Source organism: Falco peregrinus, chromosome 3, assembly GCF_023634155.1.
Source record: "Falco peregrinus isolate bFalPer1 chromosome 3, bFalPer1.pri, whole genome shotgun sequence".
In the NCBI taxonomy this organism is placed as follows: domain Eukaryota; kingdom Metazoa; phylum Chordata; class Aves; order Falconiformes; family Falconidae; genus Falco; species Falco peregrinus.
The window spans coordinates 71,910,123-71,927,839 of NC_073723.1; the positions used below are offsets into that span (position 1 = coordinate 71,910,123).

The 17,717-nt window shown below is 39.2% G+C and overlaps 2 protein-coding genes across 6 annotated transcripts in view; one reads left to right on the forward strand and one right to left on the reverse strand.

Annotated features, from left to right (window-relative positions):
* Positions 1-406, reverse strand: part of ERP44 (endoplasmic reticulum protein 44) — a 55,466-nt gene extending 55,060 nt beyond the window's left edge. The window contains exon 1 of the mRNA XM_055798592.1: positions 155-406. Coding sequence (XP_055654567.1) covers positions 155-211 — 57 coding nt within the window. The 5' untranslated portion in view covers positions 212-406. The remainder of the gene's footprint in view (positions 1-154) is intronic.
* An 11-nt stretch (positions 407-417) lies between these two features.
* Positions 418-17,717, forward strand: part of INVS (inversin) — a 98,601-nt gene continuing 81,301 nt past the window's right edge. For 3 of the 5 annotated variants that reach the window (XM_055798588.1, XM_055798589.1, XM_005231127.4), the window contains exons 1-3: positions 418-556; positions 6,604-6,773; positions 14,529-14,695. In XM_055798588.1, coding sequence (XP_055654563.1) covers positions 6,668-6,773; positions 14,529-14,695 — 273 coding nt within the window. In that variant the 5' untranslated portion in view covers positions 418-556; positions 6,604-6,667. Of the gene's footprint in view, positions 557-640; positions 1,042-6,603; positions 6,774-7,216; positions 7,347-14,528; positions 14,696-17,717 lie in introns of those variants that run through there. The other 2 variants (XM_055798587.1, XM_027777858.2) reach the window with 2 other exon arrangements.

The following is a 17,717-nucleotide window of genomic DNA, read 5'->3' on the forward strand; positions in this document are numbered from 1 at the left end:
GGAGGACGCTGGCGGTCGGGAGAGGAGAGCCCCGAAGCTCGCCGGCCACCTCCACGCCGCGCAGCCCAGGCCGATACTCCCCGTGGCGGGACCGCGGCGGGCCGGGCGGGGGAGCGGCGGGGAAGGGAAGGGCCGCGGGGAGCCGGTCGCTCACCAGGAGAAGGAGGAGGCAACCAGGGTCAGGCAGGAGCGGGAAGATGGCGGGTCTCATGGTAGATCGGGCGCCCGGGAGGGGGAGAAACGCGGTTCCCACTCTCCGCGCTGGCGGCGGCTCCTCACTTCCCCCGTCGCCAGGAAACACCCGGGCAAGTTCCACCGCGGGGCCCCGCGCTCCCCGCCTCCATCGCTCACTTCCGGGTTCCCGCGCTGCGCGGGGCACGCCGGGAAGCGTAGTTCCAGTCGCCTCGGCCGGCCAGCGGCCGCCGCCCGGGGAGGAGAGCGGGCGCTGGGGCGATCCCAGAACGCACCGCGTCTGCCCGCGCCTGAGCCCCGGCCCCGCCCGGCCGCTGAGGGTGGGGCTTGGTGGCGGCGCAATTAGGCGGCGGGTGGGGTCGAGGTGAGTTACGGGGCGCAGCTTCGGCGCCGGGGAGGGGTAGGAGGGCGGGAGGGAGGCGGCTCTCAGCGCTCCGGCGAGGTTGGGTTAACCCTCTCCGCCTTGGCGGGGGAGGTGGTCCGTGGCACCGCAGCGTGTTCCGCTGTTGGTCGGACGTGGGGCTCGTTGCCGGTCCGGCGGCCCGCGGCCCCTCGGTGCGGGCGGGGGCCCTGCCAGCCCTCAGCGGTGGCGGGAAGCGCGCGGCAGCTGCGTTGCCGAGGCGGGTGGCCGGTCGCCTCCGCTGGGCACGGGCGGGTTGGGCTGCCCCGGCGGCGCCTGCGGAAAGTTGTCCACGTCTCGTTTGGCATCGCTGGGTCCCGCCTTGGTCCTTCTGCCGCCGGGACTGGGGAAACGGCGTTGGCTGTGGGGAAGATGAGGGGTGTTTGGGTGCTGTGCGCCTTGGGGTCTTCGTTTCCTCGGAGTTGGGGAAGCAGCTTTCTGTTTGCGAGGTGAGGGAACGCAGCCTGCGTGAGGGGGCAGAGCGGCTGGTGGGAGAGTTGGGAAATTTCAGCTAGCTAATAGTGTTAAAGTGGAACGTCATCATTCAGTTTTATTCTTGACACTTCGATAGATTTGGGCTTTTTGTCACTTCCTCAGTTCTAAGTACTGAAATCAAGGAAGAACACCTACAATTCAGTGCTTCATCCTCTTCCAGTAAAACTTTGGACTTTACAGAATATATTATATATGCTTTGAGATCTTGCCGAACTGTCTCAAAAAGATGCTGGGAGACTGTGCTTTGTATGGTTTACGTTTCCAGTACGTACACAAGTGTAAGGAGTGAAATGAGGCACAATGCCATTTAAAAGAAAATACATCAGGTTTTTGCAGGTCAAGTCCAATTTGGCTTCAGAGAAAGCCTGACAAGCTCAGACTTTGTGTGACCCTGCAAAATCATTTGGCCTGTCAGTATCATGACTGAAAACACCTATACGTGTATATATACAAATGTCTTTTTTTATAGTCTGAAATCGGAAGTTCTATCATTTTGTCAGTGTTTACCTTAAGAACCTGTGCTCCTCAATCTATAGAATGAACATCTTTTGAATTAATTCACATTAGAAAAATACTTTGATATTTTTTCATAGTAGTTCGTTCTTGACTTGGAACCTTTATCAGTAATATTGAGTAGAGGGATCTTGTTTAAATTTTAACAACCCTCTTTTTTGCTGAATAGAAAAATTATGTAATTCAGATTATCTGTGTAATGTGAAGTAGACCTATAGTATGAAATTTCACATTCCTTGAAGAGCTCTTGGTGTCCTATGACTTCCTTCATTTCACGTGACTCGACAAGGTTAATCTTTTTGTATACGTTAGCTTAAAGAAGAAAAAGTGTGTTATTTACTTGATTCGAGTAATACAAATCATATTACAGATAATGTCAGTTGCGTAACTTTTTATAAGGAGATCTTTTACTTCTTGATTTTTTTATTGTTGTTTTTCATCCCTTATGAATAAATGACTAATTTTTGTTAATGAGGGTCTTTATCAAACAAGTCTTCCAGATACCAGTTCGTCTGTTTGTCATATACATAAGAGAAATATCTGAGGAAAGTCACATATTTTCCTTTTGTAGTTTGTCTTAATATTTCAGAGTTTCTCTGATGCAGAATTAGCTCTTTCAATGGAGTTATGATACTGCACTGAGAATTGCTGTAGAGATAATCGGTTGCTGCTCTAACCTGTATGACTACTGACACTTTATGCAGATATGGGTCTTGTTTTCATCTGGAAATTGTGACTATTTTTCATTATTATTTCTCTTCTGTATTCAGTCAGTTTTATATAATAGTTGATGCAATTGGGTTGCTTTTGGTACTTATACTAAGTTTTTCAGTATCTGCTGAATTCTACACTGTGATCCCTGGATAGTTTATATTACAGCTTATTTGTTTGCAGAAGGGTGAAATGTAAAGAAAATTGAGGAAAAGACATCAGTGGTAACTTTGGGGAATACAACCAGTATCTCAAAATTTCAGCAAGTATAAAGTTCCAATGATGCATGTAGGTCCACTTAACAACGTAGAGAGCCCTGATGTATTCTCAGTATCCAGAGGAATCTTTTGAGGAAAAGTGCAGTCAAGTTGAAGACAAACTGTAGTCTTGTATGCCAAGTGCATGTTAAACTATGTAGCTTGTAGTCCAGCTATGCAGCCTTTTCCCTTCTCTTCCTTTCTTCTTGTTCAGATTGCAGTTGAGTATCATAGTTTCCTTCATATGGCTGTAGGAATAACTGAGGAGAAAAGAAAAGTAATGGTTAAGTAGGGTGAGGCACTGCAGCTACTTGTAACTGATACTCAATTTCACGTCCCTTTTGGTTTCTTCTGGATTAGAAGTGCCTCATCTGCTTTTATCCAGTATAATGTAGAGAAGAGAACAGAAAACATAAACCATACTGCTGGGTTGGGAGGAAAGGTTTAGCTTTGAATGAAACATCAATTACATGTCCTTAAAAGGTCAGAAAAGCAGTTTTGTTGGAGGAGCAGGGGATGCTTGGGAAGCAGAGAATGGAGCAAGTATTTTGAAAATATGAATATTCATTATTATCCTCCTTGAAAGAAAACAGCGATTGTAGCTATTACTGGGAATGTTTGAAGGGCCGTTACACTAAAATTAAAACAGTTGTGCTTTATATTTTAAAGGTAATTTGGGCTTGTTTGGGCTTATGTAAGCTCTGCCCATCCTGCATTGTTGAGTATGCATCTGCAATTTCTTTGACTTTCTTAAGCACCAAGTCAGATTGAACTTTTCGGTAATTTATTGTGTATTATGGCACTGTTAGCCTGTCGTACATGGCTCTAAAAGTGGAAATACAGGTAACCTCCTGTCACATTAGACTCTTTCTGAACTCCTTTCTGTTCTGTGCTCCTAGAAATCAACAAAGCTGTGAATCCATTAATGATGGTTCTGATTCTAGGAAGCATCACCTACTTATGTGGTAAAACAAGTGTATATAAAAAAAGGTTGATGGCTTTTCTGAAGTGTAGAGAGGTTCACCAAATTCAGTAAAGATGGAAACATTCATGACTTCCAAGCGATACTGAACAACATCAGTGTCATGTTATTCTGAGGTTCACAGGAGAAGGGAGCAGTAGGATAGGATTACATTGTTCCATAGGTTTCAGATGACTGGAAATAGCTCCAAAACTATTGATGAGAAAAATACTTTCATAAAGTTATGCAAAGAGCTCATCCTTACACTTCTACACCAGTGTTCTCAATGGAGTGCACCGCTGCTTGTGTAGAAGCAATTAACTTGGCTCTAATAACTGCTCACTTCAGATAAGTACAAATGCTATACATGCTTGGTGTTGGGAAGTTGGTTGTTGGGTGACTAGGGTGATTTCTGAAATGGTTTTATAGGGGTCCCTGAAACAAAAGTTGGGTTTGGAGAAATTGCTTGCTTTATTAAAGTGTAGTAAGCCATTGCACATTTCTATTACACACATACTCTAAGGAGCGATAAAACTAGGCAATACTGTTCAGAACTCCAGGTTCTGAAGTGACTGATAGAAGTCAGAGGGAGATCTGTGTACAGAAGCAAGGAAGCATTCTAGTAGTGAGGAATTCTAGTGTATGTACTTAGGGAAATTTGCGTCTCATGCCTTTCTAGTCACAGCATTATTCATTTTTGTAGGGGAGAGAAGTTTCATTTCTTAGGAAATGGTGGACCCACTTTCATGGCTCATCAGAACTCAACTAGACAGACTTCAGGAAAGAGTTAGCCATTGTAAGAAGAAGCATAGCATGCACATGGCTGTCTGAGGACAAGATAGAGAAGCAGCAATTTAGATGCTAGTGTGCTGGAAGTTTTGTCTGCAGTTGCCATGTGGTATACTTTAGGCAATGTCTGGGTTATACCTGAGTGTTTTTCATGTGGAGTGGATGGAATATATTGATGTGTTGATGAGCAGGTTTGCACAACCACATGGTTCCATGTTTGTGATTATTCCAGGGATGTGATACGAACTGATATCGTGATTGTGCAGGTGTTCTTTGAGTAACTGATTAGATTTGCCATGAAGCTTCCTGTATTAATTTTCTTATCAGCTCTCCAAGTGAGTTTGAAGCTTGTGAAAAAGGGTCTAAAATTATACTAGGGTATTAAGTTGGGGTATTTTTGTGGGGTTTTGTTTGCAGATAAAGGCCTTTATTATTTCATGCTTAATATCTGCTGTAGAAATTTTCACTTCGTTTTCCATAAAAGTGAATGTTTTTCTGGTGTTTTAATAACATTTCCCTGCAATGTTGATAGGTGTACATCTGCAGTTAATGACAGCAGATGCTGTATAGCAATAGATGAAATTTATAGAACAGATAAACCAGAGATGGTTGAAAATAACAACTGAAGCAAAACAGCTTCCTCTTGCTGTTTTTCAAGTGTAGTATGATGTAAATGTGGGACATGAAAAAAGAAGTATATTTAAATTAACATGGAACAAAAGATAAGGTGAAAAATTCTCAGAATTCAGTAGACAGCCTCAGTGATACCTCCTCTTCTTTTCTGGTGTGTACAATTATTGTTTACCTCAGTTTGTTTTCCATTCCAGATGTGAAGTGTGGTAAGAATTGAAAGTGGAAGTTCAAGTGTTTGATACTTTTGGAGAAAATCAACAAGTTTCCAAGTGTGCAGGCTCGTCTTAATTTCTAAAGTAGTGTGTGAACCTGAGCTGCAAATTATAAAGATCTTGAGGCCCTGGTAGTTCAGTGAAGGTAGCAGTTCAGTTTCAGAAGAGGCTAGGAAGACAACTGTAGTGGTAGACGTGATTTAGGAAAGAAATAGAGAAGAGAATGCCATGATACCGCTGCATAAATGCATGTTTTGCTCACATCTTGAATAGCTAGTGAGTTTTCTTCACATCTCAAAAGGCTTAGAATAGAACTGCGAAAAGGCCCCAAAAAGGGCAGTTAAAATAGTCACGCATACAGAAAGGCTGCTGCCTGCATAACAGCTAAGCAAGCTCTAACTTTTTCAGCTAGAGGAAAATATGATCAGGGAGGATATGTTAAAAATCTGTAGAATACTTACCGATGGATAAGAATTGTTTATTTACTGTCCCTTCCAGTACAAGGATTAAGAGCCCTCAGGTGGCAAAAGTCAGGACAAAGCAGATGACGGCAAGTGGTTTGTCCATACAGTGTTTGGTTGTGGTGCGTGGATGTTGTGGATGCTAGAAGTTTGCATAATCTGAAGAGGAGACTGGACATGTTTATAACAGAGAAATTAATTCAAAAAAATTATCAGAATTTGCAGACTACTAAATACACAGAAACTAAATCCACTTTAGGAAGTGATTGAACTAGAAATAATTGCAGGTTGGGAGAGTGTTTGGAAGAGGGGAATAAAATCATATTCATATATATAATAATTATTATTATATATCTATCTATCTATCTTTGTTCTTTGGCATCTACTGTTGGCCAGTTTGAGACAGGATTTAGAGCCAGACTTCTGGTCTCATTCATTGTGGCTTTTCTTGCACACACATTTTCCCACTTCTGTTCAGGTTTGAAGAACATCAGTGATCTAGAAAGCCGATCTGATTATTTCATTATGCCAGTTGGGTAAATAAAAGGTACTACTTCAACTTAAAAACCATGTCCTGCATATGTCCAGAAACCATTACGAAAAAATACTGCCAGATAAAGTACTGGAGGAGTATATCAAGTAACAAACTTTATTGGTTGCTGAGTTGAAGCATGCATGGCAACACTCTGGAGAACAGTCTGTGGGATTTGTAGATAAACACTATCCTATTTGCAGACTTTTGAAAAGCTTATTGGCTGAAATTTATGTTGACGGCAACAAAACTGTAATAAATACACGTATGTATCTCCTTAATGTAGGCTTTTTCTGGTTGACTTTGGCTAGACGTAGTTTTAATCCATGAAATAAGAAATGTGTTTGTTCTTTTCTATTTTTAACTAAACAGTTTATTCTCTTTAGCATTGTTTGAGTCATTTTAATGGCTCATGAAATTAATTCTATTTTATTGGATTTTTTCTAGATCTGAATTCCTACAAATAATGTTGGTGGTGCAGATCTGACCTGTGGTAATACCTTGAAAGAGTATGAATATTTCAGCAAACTGCCTCTTCAGTGGTTCCTCATTAGCATCTGAAGTGCATGCTGCTGCTGTTAATGGAGATAAGAGTACCCTCCAAAAGCTAATAGCAGGTAAATGTTTTCATTGTAGATGCATTTGGATTACTTCAGAACTGAAGCTTTTTGGTTTTGACTTACTGCTCTAATCTTTAAGATATGTCTTTATTTCTTGGTTATATGTATTTCTAGAATAAACGTAGTCCTGAAAAGATGACAGATTTCTCACACTTTTTATTTCCTGTTGCCTTTGGTACTTCTGTGTGAAGTAAAATAGAAAGTTGGTATATGATATAACCAGAAGAGTTATTCAGGACTCCTGTTTCAGGGGATTTGAAGTTCTGGAAAAGTGCTTTGGGCTGAAATATTTTGGCATTTTTGCAATTGCTTTTGTGAGACTTTTGATAAACTTATTTTTACAGATCAATTAGTATAGTTAATTAAGTTTTCTTGCAGTGTAGTATTTGGGGACGAAGTCAGCCAACCTTTTCATTACTTTGATTCTGATACACTAACAGTGTTTCTCAAGACAAATTGAAGGCAAGGAAAGAGCCTGGTCCTATTGAGCTGAAGTTGAAAAAAATTCCCATCCATTAAAAAGCCCAGGATTTTGCCTTCCCTCTATTCAAGAACTGTATGACATTCCAGGTTAGTAGTTTTCAACAGCAGTATATATTCTGTGTTCCAAAACCAATCTTGCATACATTTAGAAGGCTGTGATACGATAGGTGAGGACTTTGATTTTCAGAATTTCTGGTTAAATACAATTCCAGGTGATACTCTAGAAGTTCTATTTGTTCAGCCTTTTTTGAAAATCCTATTCCTGGAGCTTGGTGAGGGTGAAGGATTGTAAAACAGTAAGAAATAGTCTGTATTTGTGCTGTTAACTGTCAGTTTTAATGGGTGTAAAGGATTTAATGGTAATCACATTAAACCAACTGTCAAATTTATTTATGTATCTTCTGCTTACCTGCATTGCAGACAAGATAGTAAGCTATGTGTTTTTATTGTCTAAGCTGTACAGAAAGCAGTAAATGGTTCCTCTTTACAAGGTATTAGAAAGCTGTAAATGGTTCCTCTTTACAAGGTATATCTGATTTTCTCAAAAGACAACTAGAAGTGATTTGACTCAAACAGGAGAAGAAATTTGAGGGAACTAACTTTATAGACATTCCACTGGTTAAAACGACTATTTTCTTGTTGGGTCTTCAACTTCATTTTCTCATATGATGGTTCAAACATACACTGTTTGCATTTAATGCTATCTGTTCAGTCTTTTGTAGAACATTTTATAAACAACAGATGAGCAGTTGATATGGAGATGCTTTAGAAATCTGTGGGATGCAACTATGAAGTAGCTTTAAATACCTGAGATTTTAAAAAAATCTTCAGCCTGCACATGGAGGAGTGAAGAAGTCCAAGCTTTCAAATCCTCTGGCTAGCAATCAGAAGCAACAACAGTTGCTAACAGCTACCTTCAGCGGGGTTTTGTTAATCTTACAGCCAAAAGATGTATTTTTAAAACGCAAAAGAACAAGTACTTCTGTGTTGCTGGTACCACAAAACAGCCATTAGAACCAGATAAGAAAATCACTTTTAATGGTGATTACACAGCAACAAAATAAAAATGCTATGTGTTATTTTTACATGGGAGAGAAAACTGCATAATCCTTGCAGCTTTTGCTATAATAGCAAAATTTGGCTTTTCTGCTTTGTCATGTTTTGACAGGATATGACACAGACTTTACTTTAGCTAGGACAGGACCAAAGAAAAAGTATTGCCTAGCAGAAGAATGCATCAGAGTAATATTTTTAGCTGTTTACCAGGCACTGTTGAAAGTATAACTTGGTGCCAAAGTAAATTGAGCAATTGGTGTTACTCATTGAACTCCATGACTGCACTTAGCAGCAGCATCTATTTCAGGACAGCGTAATGTGTGTGTATGCTGTATCACTTAACAGCATTCTCCTAAGACAGCCAAGGTTGTGCATCTTGATTATGTAGCTAGCAGTATATGCAGTAACATAAATTCTGACTATCTCCTTTCAGGGAGGGCTTTTTAGCCCTAAATTTATTACTTTTCTCTTTGAATTTTTCCTATTCAGTTGTTAACATAGGAGGGGCATAGAGGCTGGGTAAACAGTCTTTTAGAGCAGCCCCTCTAACCTGTTTGGTAATTATTCCTTTTCCCATCTGTAGCTTGATGGAGTGTGTGTGACTGTATACGAGCATATATGTTTTATTTGCATATAATTCATGAGTATGAATGCATGTGTAATCTGCTGCCCAATAGCCTGTGATTTTAAAGGAACAGGTGTTTGAGATTATGTGTTCTGGGTACTATGTTCCTCTTGACATTCCTGTGACAGTAAGAGGCATAAATACACAAAATCAAAGGTAAGCAGAAAAATTATATTGAGAAAGAGGGCTTTGGAACAGTGTCCCTTTGTTAATCACTGCTGATGCTTGATTACAGGATTTTCTAAACAGCCTGTGGGTTAAATATCATAAAGTACAGCACATGCCAAGTGTTTATTGTATAACCAGTGCTCTAAACAAAGTGTGCTAATTGTTTGCATTGCATGAGTTGCCTAGTACTGTGTCACATTGTTTTAGAATTGTATGATCTCAGGCTTTGGGGAATACTCAGTTACTTTCTTTTCTATGTTTTATACAACAGTGAACGTGTCTTTAATTAACAGTTCTTAAGTGTTAAACCCCATCTGTATCATTTTAATCCTAGGCAAAAAGGGAGCAAAAGTTAATTCTGTGTTTGGAGGATCATTTTGCATTATAATGCTTTTATGTAGACTTTTGAGAAGATGGGTCTAACTGTTTTAATTGCTTATAAGAACACATAATGTGTATGGTAGTTGTTACACTAAAGTGCCTGTTCAGTCCAACTCCTCATTCTAAGACACTTATGTATTATTTGCATACAAATGCTTCTAAATCTCTGATATGATGTTTCATTGTAAATGTTAACTATAAATTCCAGGTGGCAAATACGCAGTTACATGTTTTTGTTCCCTTCTCCTCTCTGCTTCTCTCTTCCATTTTCTGCCATATGAGACGTTGAATAAAACTCAAATCAGATATTACAAAAGACAAGATTTTTGCAAGTAACAAGAGGTGGTATGTCTTAATAATTAAGCAGAATTCACATCCTCCTGCTGCCCTATCTCCTCTTCTGGTTTGAAAAATGCATGGAAATGTTAGAAGTCTGATGTGACTGCTTGCGTAGACTGTGAGGAATTGATGAGGTATGAATATGACTTAAATTTTGGAATTGGGCCACTTGATTCTGTGATGTTCATGACCTCCACTGGCAACAAGCTTATGGAATGCATAATCTGGTGGGGTGAGGATGTTGATCCTGAAAGGGTATCAAACAGACTTTCTTTCTTTGGCTGGTGTGTGGAAGATAATTTAATTATGCCATGGCGTATTTTAGATACGCTAATATATTAATGTTTTGAAGGCTACCTGTGCTTGCTTGATTGCACAAAATAACTTGCTGCAACTGTGAAGTCCTCAAGGTATTGTGGTTAGTGAATTTCATGAGCTTAGGCCCTTAACATCAGATGGTGATGTAGTAGCTCGGAGTCCTTGTCCTGTCCCTTAGCTTGAGTGCAGAGACACCCTTTTAGGGAAACGTCCACAAGACTTTTACCATTCTAAGGGCCTCACAGAGTCTTGTAAGCAAACCAGATAATAACAAGAAGTAACTTAGTGCTAGCTGGAGATAGTTTCTTACCTTAAAAACCAGTGGAATAGCTTCAGGCAAATTACCAGCATCAAGTTTTGAAGGTCTTGCTTGTTTTTCACTCAGACTGTGAGTAGTCATGGAAACTCTTTGTCATCAGCAACATCGCTCTTTGGGAGCTATAAATGAAAATAGATGTCTATTGCTCTACTTAATTGGGTTATGCTTGAGCTTTAGGCCACCTTTGCTCATCTTGACCTTACTCATTTCTTTCTTTTAGTCTACGTTCTGTATATCCTCTAACATTATATGAGAAAATGGAAACATGGAATTTGAGAGGGACTAGTTTTGCACACTGCTGATGTAAGAGCAAGTGTTACATGAGCACAAGCCACGTGCATGTGTCTTAGTGGGAGAAATGCATGTTTATATATTTCTTTTTTTAAATACATGTGATTGTGGAAATCCCATCAGCTTTAACAAATTTACTGAGGCTATGTTAAACACGGAACAGTTAAATATGGTTTGGTGATGTCTAAATTACTAGGCTGAACTAATACTGGAAGAGCACGTGACTGCTTAGCTAATTGGAGAAACTGGCTTGTTGACTGGGAGCAGTGACATGTTAAATTATGCTTTGGACTTCAAGATCTGTATGTTGCAAAACAGGGCTGAATGCTTGTTCATAACTGGCTTTGGTTTTGTACTATGCTCTGTTGAATGAAAAAAGCATTTATTGTTAGCTAAAATACTGAGATGTAAGACATTGATGGCTTCACAATATGTACGTGTAACTTTAAAATACTTTTTTCTAATATTAGAGGAAAAAGTTGTCCTGAAATTGCACCCAGTTCACAATGAAATTTGTAATACTGTGAAATGAAAGTGTAGTAAATGTTTTTACAAGTTAGGGAAAATAAAAAAAAAATTGATTCTCCTCTTAAACTGATAAGTTACATTTTGGATTATTTCTTAATGGCCATGAATTAATTGAACAAGTGACAGAATTTTTTTTCTTCTATATTTTGCTTGCTAATGGATTTAGTAAATTTTACAACTTGTCATTTTGAGCAGAAATAAAGAATTATGGTCTTCAATAATGAAAATAAGTGAAAGACAGTAAATGAACTTTTTCTCAAAAAGTTTTGATAAAGAGTAGAATTTTAAACAGTATCAAATATGTAGTGTTAGTAAAAAATATATAAATATATAACAGGACATAAATAATAATCCAAATACTTTTCAACTTAACCAGCTTTTAACTCCCCCTTAGAAACATTGCAAATTATTTTTTTAAGTCTTAAAAATTACTTCTAAAAATGCTACCATAAAATGAAGCTTTTTTGATATCTGTTGTTTTGATGTGAAGAATAATGAATAAGATTTATCAGATACTTTACTGTCTCCCATTCTAAGCAAAGTTCAGACCAGATTTTTACATAGTGCTTATGCAAAGCTGCACAGGAAAAAAAATTGCATGTGTATATTTACGAATGTAATTTTCTGTTATTTTGTTTATTATTTGATTTTTCTTCTGTATAAAAATGTACTTTGGTCATTTATTTATTGAAAAAATCCAATATTCAGCTGTTATACTCATTATGAGAAGATTGCTAAAGGGAAAAATGAGGAAGAGCTGACAGGGCTACATGTAGTTCTCAGTGTTTTATCTACAAAAGGTGGAAATGTAGCTATTCTGTATCTTCTGTATTCAAACTGGTTGAAGTTGCATAGAAATTAAAACCAAACATACACTTTTTTCCACATACATGGAAGTCTAAAATTAATAGAAAAACTAGAATTTCATGTTTTAAATGAGGCTATTGATGATATGATGAGAACATAAAATTTGCAAAAGGGAAGGCATCAATGTGGATGATGTTTTTTCTGTATACTTTGTATTCTGATACATTCATGGAAGCCATATGGGTGGAGGAGTGGTGATACACATCTAAAAACCAAAACAGAAAGCAAGTCTTGGGTTCAAATGAGTAACAAATGACCATATAAATCAAGCTTAAACACAAACAAAAACCCCAACCAAAAACCCAAACCAAACCACTTAATGATTGCATTTACAGGTCTAAATAAAAAACTGTAGTACTAACATTTTATTACTGTTTATCTGACCAGATGGTGATATGTGTGATATGCTAAGGGAGATCAGAGAGTCTGAACTGACAGGAGACACAATAGTAATGAAGATTACTTTCATATGCTTTGGGTAAATGGCTATTGAGGATATGATCCTAAAGCTAAATTTTTAGAAATCATGAATGGGCTGGCAACAGAAAATCTGGTGAACCCACAAAAGAACCAACCCTCGAGTTGCTTTTGAGTGCTGTGTAGGACCTGAATCAGTGCTACTAAGTGAGATTTTTGTAACTCTTGGCCAGAGTATACAGATAAGCAAGAGCAGCCAGCTATAGTTGTGTACTCTAAAAATGGTGAGGGACATCAAAATGAAAACTCTTACTACTAAGAATCTAAAGATGAGTCTAAAGGGTAAGCTCCTAGCTTGCAGTGTAAAGTGAATGCCAAAGCACTTAATGGAAGAAAGCATTGAGGAAGGTCAAAGAGAAACAATCATGGCTAAACAGCAGTGTGAGGGTGTGTCTTACAAACCAAGAAGGTGTTCTTCAAAAAACAACCAGTGTCTGAGGAAGATAGATGCGAGTCAGTAAAATAATTTTGGTTTTTAATTTTTTTATATATATATATTTGGGAATAATTTGCTAGAGGCATAAAAATTAGTTTTAAAACTAATGGATTATCAGGGTGAAGGGGCAGTCAGGGAAGAGACAAGGCCATGGGTGAAGAATGAAAAGAAATTTTTCTATATTTGCATTCACAGAACAGTTTGGAAAGGTTCCTAAGCAGTTCTTGACAGAGCAGAAAGAGTTTTTTCAATGCAAATCACAATTTCTAAGCAAAAGAAAATGTTACAGAATTAATCATAAGAACAATGTGGTATTTACTCAACAGTTTAAAAGGAACTTAGAAATGGAGTGAGCAAGCAAATGATTGCTCTAACAGGTAATATCCTGCTTAACAGCGTTTTTTGTGAGAGTCTTGGTTGGTAGGGAGTGAGTTTTAATTCTTGACATTCCCCTTGATTCACACTTCATCTGCTTTCCTCTTCAGTGGGGTGAAGCAACAGAAATTATAATTAAGAATACAGTTGCTGGATACGTAGATAAGTATAATATGCTGGGGTAGAGTGAAGATGGTGTTTGTAAAGGAAAAGCATGCTTCTGCTGGAGTTCTTTTAAAGTGTCAAGTCATGCAAACAAGGGAATATTTAAAAAGAAAACTAAACTTGCCTGTTAAAATTCAGTGTTCCTCGAGTAGTTGTAGACAAAGTGGCTATGTGAGAGATACGTTTAGAGTTGGGATGTGTAGGCTAGTTGATACCCATGAATTTATCGGTGCTACTTTCTATGTGGTGACATAATAGAAATGCAAAACTCTGTAGTGAAAGGTGTACACTAGTATGTTCGGAGGGTTCTTTTTGACTGTGAATAAGAATACAATGTTTTGATCTTTTTTTTTTATAAGACCTCAGACTTCTCATTTAGCTGAATTACTGCCTTACTAACCTTACCAGTTCAAGACAGCTTGAGAAGTATTTTAGTAGTTTCCATATTGTAAAGTACTATGAAGTAAATAATTGTATTGATATAATATTGGCATGTTTATGCTTTTTAAATAAATATTGCAGTGAGCAGGCTTCAGATCTTGTTTTAGTTACAGTGTTTACAGGTTTCAGAAGGACTGTTCGGTTTATGTGCTGTTGATATTTTTTAAGGTAATCTTTTCAGCTAAGATCTGAATAACTATTTTTAAATTATTTGTAATTATGCCATTGAAGAATGTTACTGGTGGTAGGTGTATTTGTGGAACTAATGTTTTCTCAATGTACTTTTTTTCTGTAAATATATTCTGAAATGTTCTATAAATGTCAGTAAAAACAGCGTGAAAAGTAGTAACTTTGAGTTGATCACCTTGTTCCTGTTCCTTTATAATAAGATATCCTTTTAATAAAAAAAGTACTAGCTTTCTTTACATACTCATAGACTTAACTGTTTTATGTGATTTTTTGATATTATTTTTTTTTTTTAAGGAAACCCTGAGCTGAAAGATAAAGAGGACCAGTTCGGAAGAACTCCACTTATGTACTGTGTATTGGCTGACAGGCTGGACTGTGCAGAGGCATTGCTGAAGGCTGGAGCTGATGTTAATAGAGCTGATCGTAGTAGAAGAACTGCTCTCCATCTTGCTGCACAAAAGGTAATTACATTACAAGTGCTCAGCCATTGTATAAACTGCTGGCATTCAACAGGTATGAGGTGAGTTGACCCTGGCTGGATGCCAGGTGCCCACCAAAACCGCTTTATCACGCCCCTCCTCAGCTGGACAGGGGAGAGAAAATTTAACCAAAGGCTCACAGGTTGAGATACCGACAGGGAGATGACTCAACAATTACCATCACAGACTAAATGGACTCAACTTGGGGAAGAAATTAGTTTTATTACCAATCAAATCAGAGTAGGGTAATGAGAAACAAAACCAAATATTAAAAACACCTTCCTCCTGACCCCTCCTTTCTTCCTAAGCTCAACTTTATTCCCAAATGTTATGCCTCCTCCCCCTGAGCAGCACAGGGAGATGGGGAATGGGGGTTGCGGTCAGTTCATCACACATACTTTCTGCTGCCCCTTCCTCCTCAGAGGGAGTACTCCTCACACCCTTCCACTGCTCCAGTGTGAGATCCCTCCCATGGGAGACAGTTCTCCGTGAACTTCTGCAGTGTGAGCCCTTCCCATGGGCTACAGTTCTTTGTGAACTGCTCCAGCGTGGGTCCCTTACATGGGGTGCAGTCCTTCAGGAACAGACTGCTCCAGCATGGGTTTCCCGTGGGGTAACAGGTCCTGCCAGCAAACCTGCTCTGGTGTGGGCTCCTCCAGTCCATGGGTCTACAGCTCCTGCCAGGAGCCTGCTCCAACACAGGTTTCCCAGGGGGTCACAGCCTCCTTTGGGCATCCACCTGTTCCAGCATGGGGTCCTCCAGGGACTGCAGGTGATATCTGACCCACTGTGGACCTGCATGGGCTGCAGGGGGGCAGCCTGCCTCACCAGGGTCTTTCACCACAAGCTGCAGAGGAATCTCTGCTCTGGTGCCTGGAACACTTGTCCCTCTCCTTCGCTGACCTGCGTATCTGTAGTTCTCTCACATAGTCTCACTTCTTTCTTCAGCTGCAGTTGCTGTAGCATTTTTTTCCCCCCCTTCTTAAATGTTGTATCCTAGAGGTGCTACACTGTTGCTGATGGGCTCAGCCTTGGCCAGTGGTGGGTCCATCTTGGAGCTGGTTGGCATTGGCCCTGTCGGACACAGAGGAAGCTTCAAGCACCTTCTCACAGAAGCCACCCCTGTAGCTCCCCCACTACCAAAACTTTGCCACACAAACCCAATACAAGATATAAAGGAGATTTTCTTGTATTGATTAAGCATGTTGTATCTTTAGAGGCTTTCATTATTTTAGAGGCAAACAATGCTGTGAGTCTTTTAAAAACTTGGCCCATCCCAAGGTAAATCTTTGGAGGGTTATTTTTTTTTTTTAAAGTGTTTTTGCTGAGTGTGTTTGTATATGCCTGCAGAGACAGTATAATCCATTGCTGTTTTAAGAACTTGTACTTTCTAGGAAAAATAGTCTTTGTCTGTTTTGGTATGGCCAGTTGTAAGACTAAATTCTGTACGCTCTGATACTTTTTAGGATGTTACCGTTAATTTCAGTGGATATAAAGCCATACACTGCTAATGATTAATGCTGTGTCTGGGAATTTCAAGCATACGGAATACCAAATAATTTCAAAGGACAAGGAGGGAAATGCATTACTGTCTGTTTTTCCTTCTACAATTTCAGTCTTTTATATTGTCTAGTTACATTGTCCAACTGAAGATGTGATAAAGGAGGTATTCTGCAATAAAATAAAAGGTAATTTAAAGTATAACTTCAGAGCAGCAATAACTTTTGAGTATGTTTAGGGCTGGGGGAAGTGTTCATAGTTAGAGGAGAATAAGTACACTGCTGACAGGAGGAGGGAAAAAAGAGGGGTTGGTGTTGTGGTTTAACCCCAGCTGGCTACCAAACACCACGCAGCCAGTTGCTCACTCCCCCTCACTCAGAGGGATGGGGAAGAGAATCAGAAAGGTATGTAAAAGTCAAGGGTTGAGATAAGAACAATTTAATAATTTAAACAGAATAAAGAGGTAAGAACAATAATAACAATAAAAATATTAACAATAATAACAAAATTGAAGGGTGGGGGAAAAGCGTAAAGCAAAAGCTGCGCAAGCAAGCAAAGCAAAACAAGGAATTCATTTACTACTCTCCATCGTCAGGCAGGTGTTTGGCCATCCCCAGGAGAGCAGGGCTCCATCACGCGTAATGGTTACTTGGGAAGACAAACGCCATAATGCCAAATGTCCCCCCCCCTTCCTTCTTCTTCCCCCAGTTTATATACTCAGCATGATGTCATATGGTATGGAATATCCCTTTGGCTAGTTTGGGTCACCTGCCCTCCCAGTTTTCTGTGCCACTCCAGCCCCCTCACTGGCAAGGCCCAAGGAACTGAAAATTCCTTGATTTAGTGTAAACATGACCCAGTAACAACCAAAACCATCAGTGTGCTATCAACATTGTTCTCAAATCATAGCAAAAACACAGCACTGTACTAACTACTAAGAAGAAAGTTAACTCTATCCCATCTGAAACCAGGACAGCTGGCTAGCTTACCATGATGTTTGTGAAAAAGACTCCACAGAGAAGATTAAAAACTCAACCTGCGAAGAATAGCTTTTTATTTAGTATTTTACTTTTTATAGTATGCTTAAAACTGTAACTGCTCAAAAGGTAAAGTTGTTTTGGCTATGTAAGCTGTGTCTTTTGGTACCAGTTAGAATGCCTGCCATGATTTTTGTAGCAAACCATTTCTGTTTATAGAATTTTTTCACCTATTCATAATCATTCACATTGTTCAGATGTTTTATATACTTTTTAATATACTCTGCAAGTTTTTTTTGTTTTATTTTGGTTAGGTTTACATAACGGTAACTATAATATGGTCACAGTATTTAGTAAGGAGCAATTAAATAGAGATTAAATAGAAAACCAATTGGGAAGATGATAATAAGGTGACATTCTTCAGTTAGACTTGCTGGGAGTCCATAGGGACTAGGTGGTCTGTGTTACTGCATCCCTTACTGCAAATTAAGTGTTCATTTAATATTTTAAATTTACAAATTCTATAG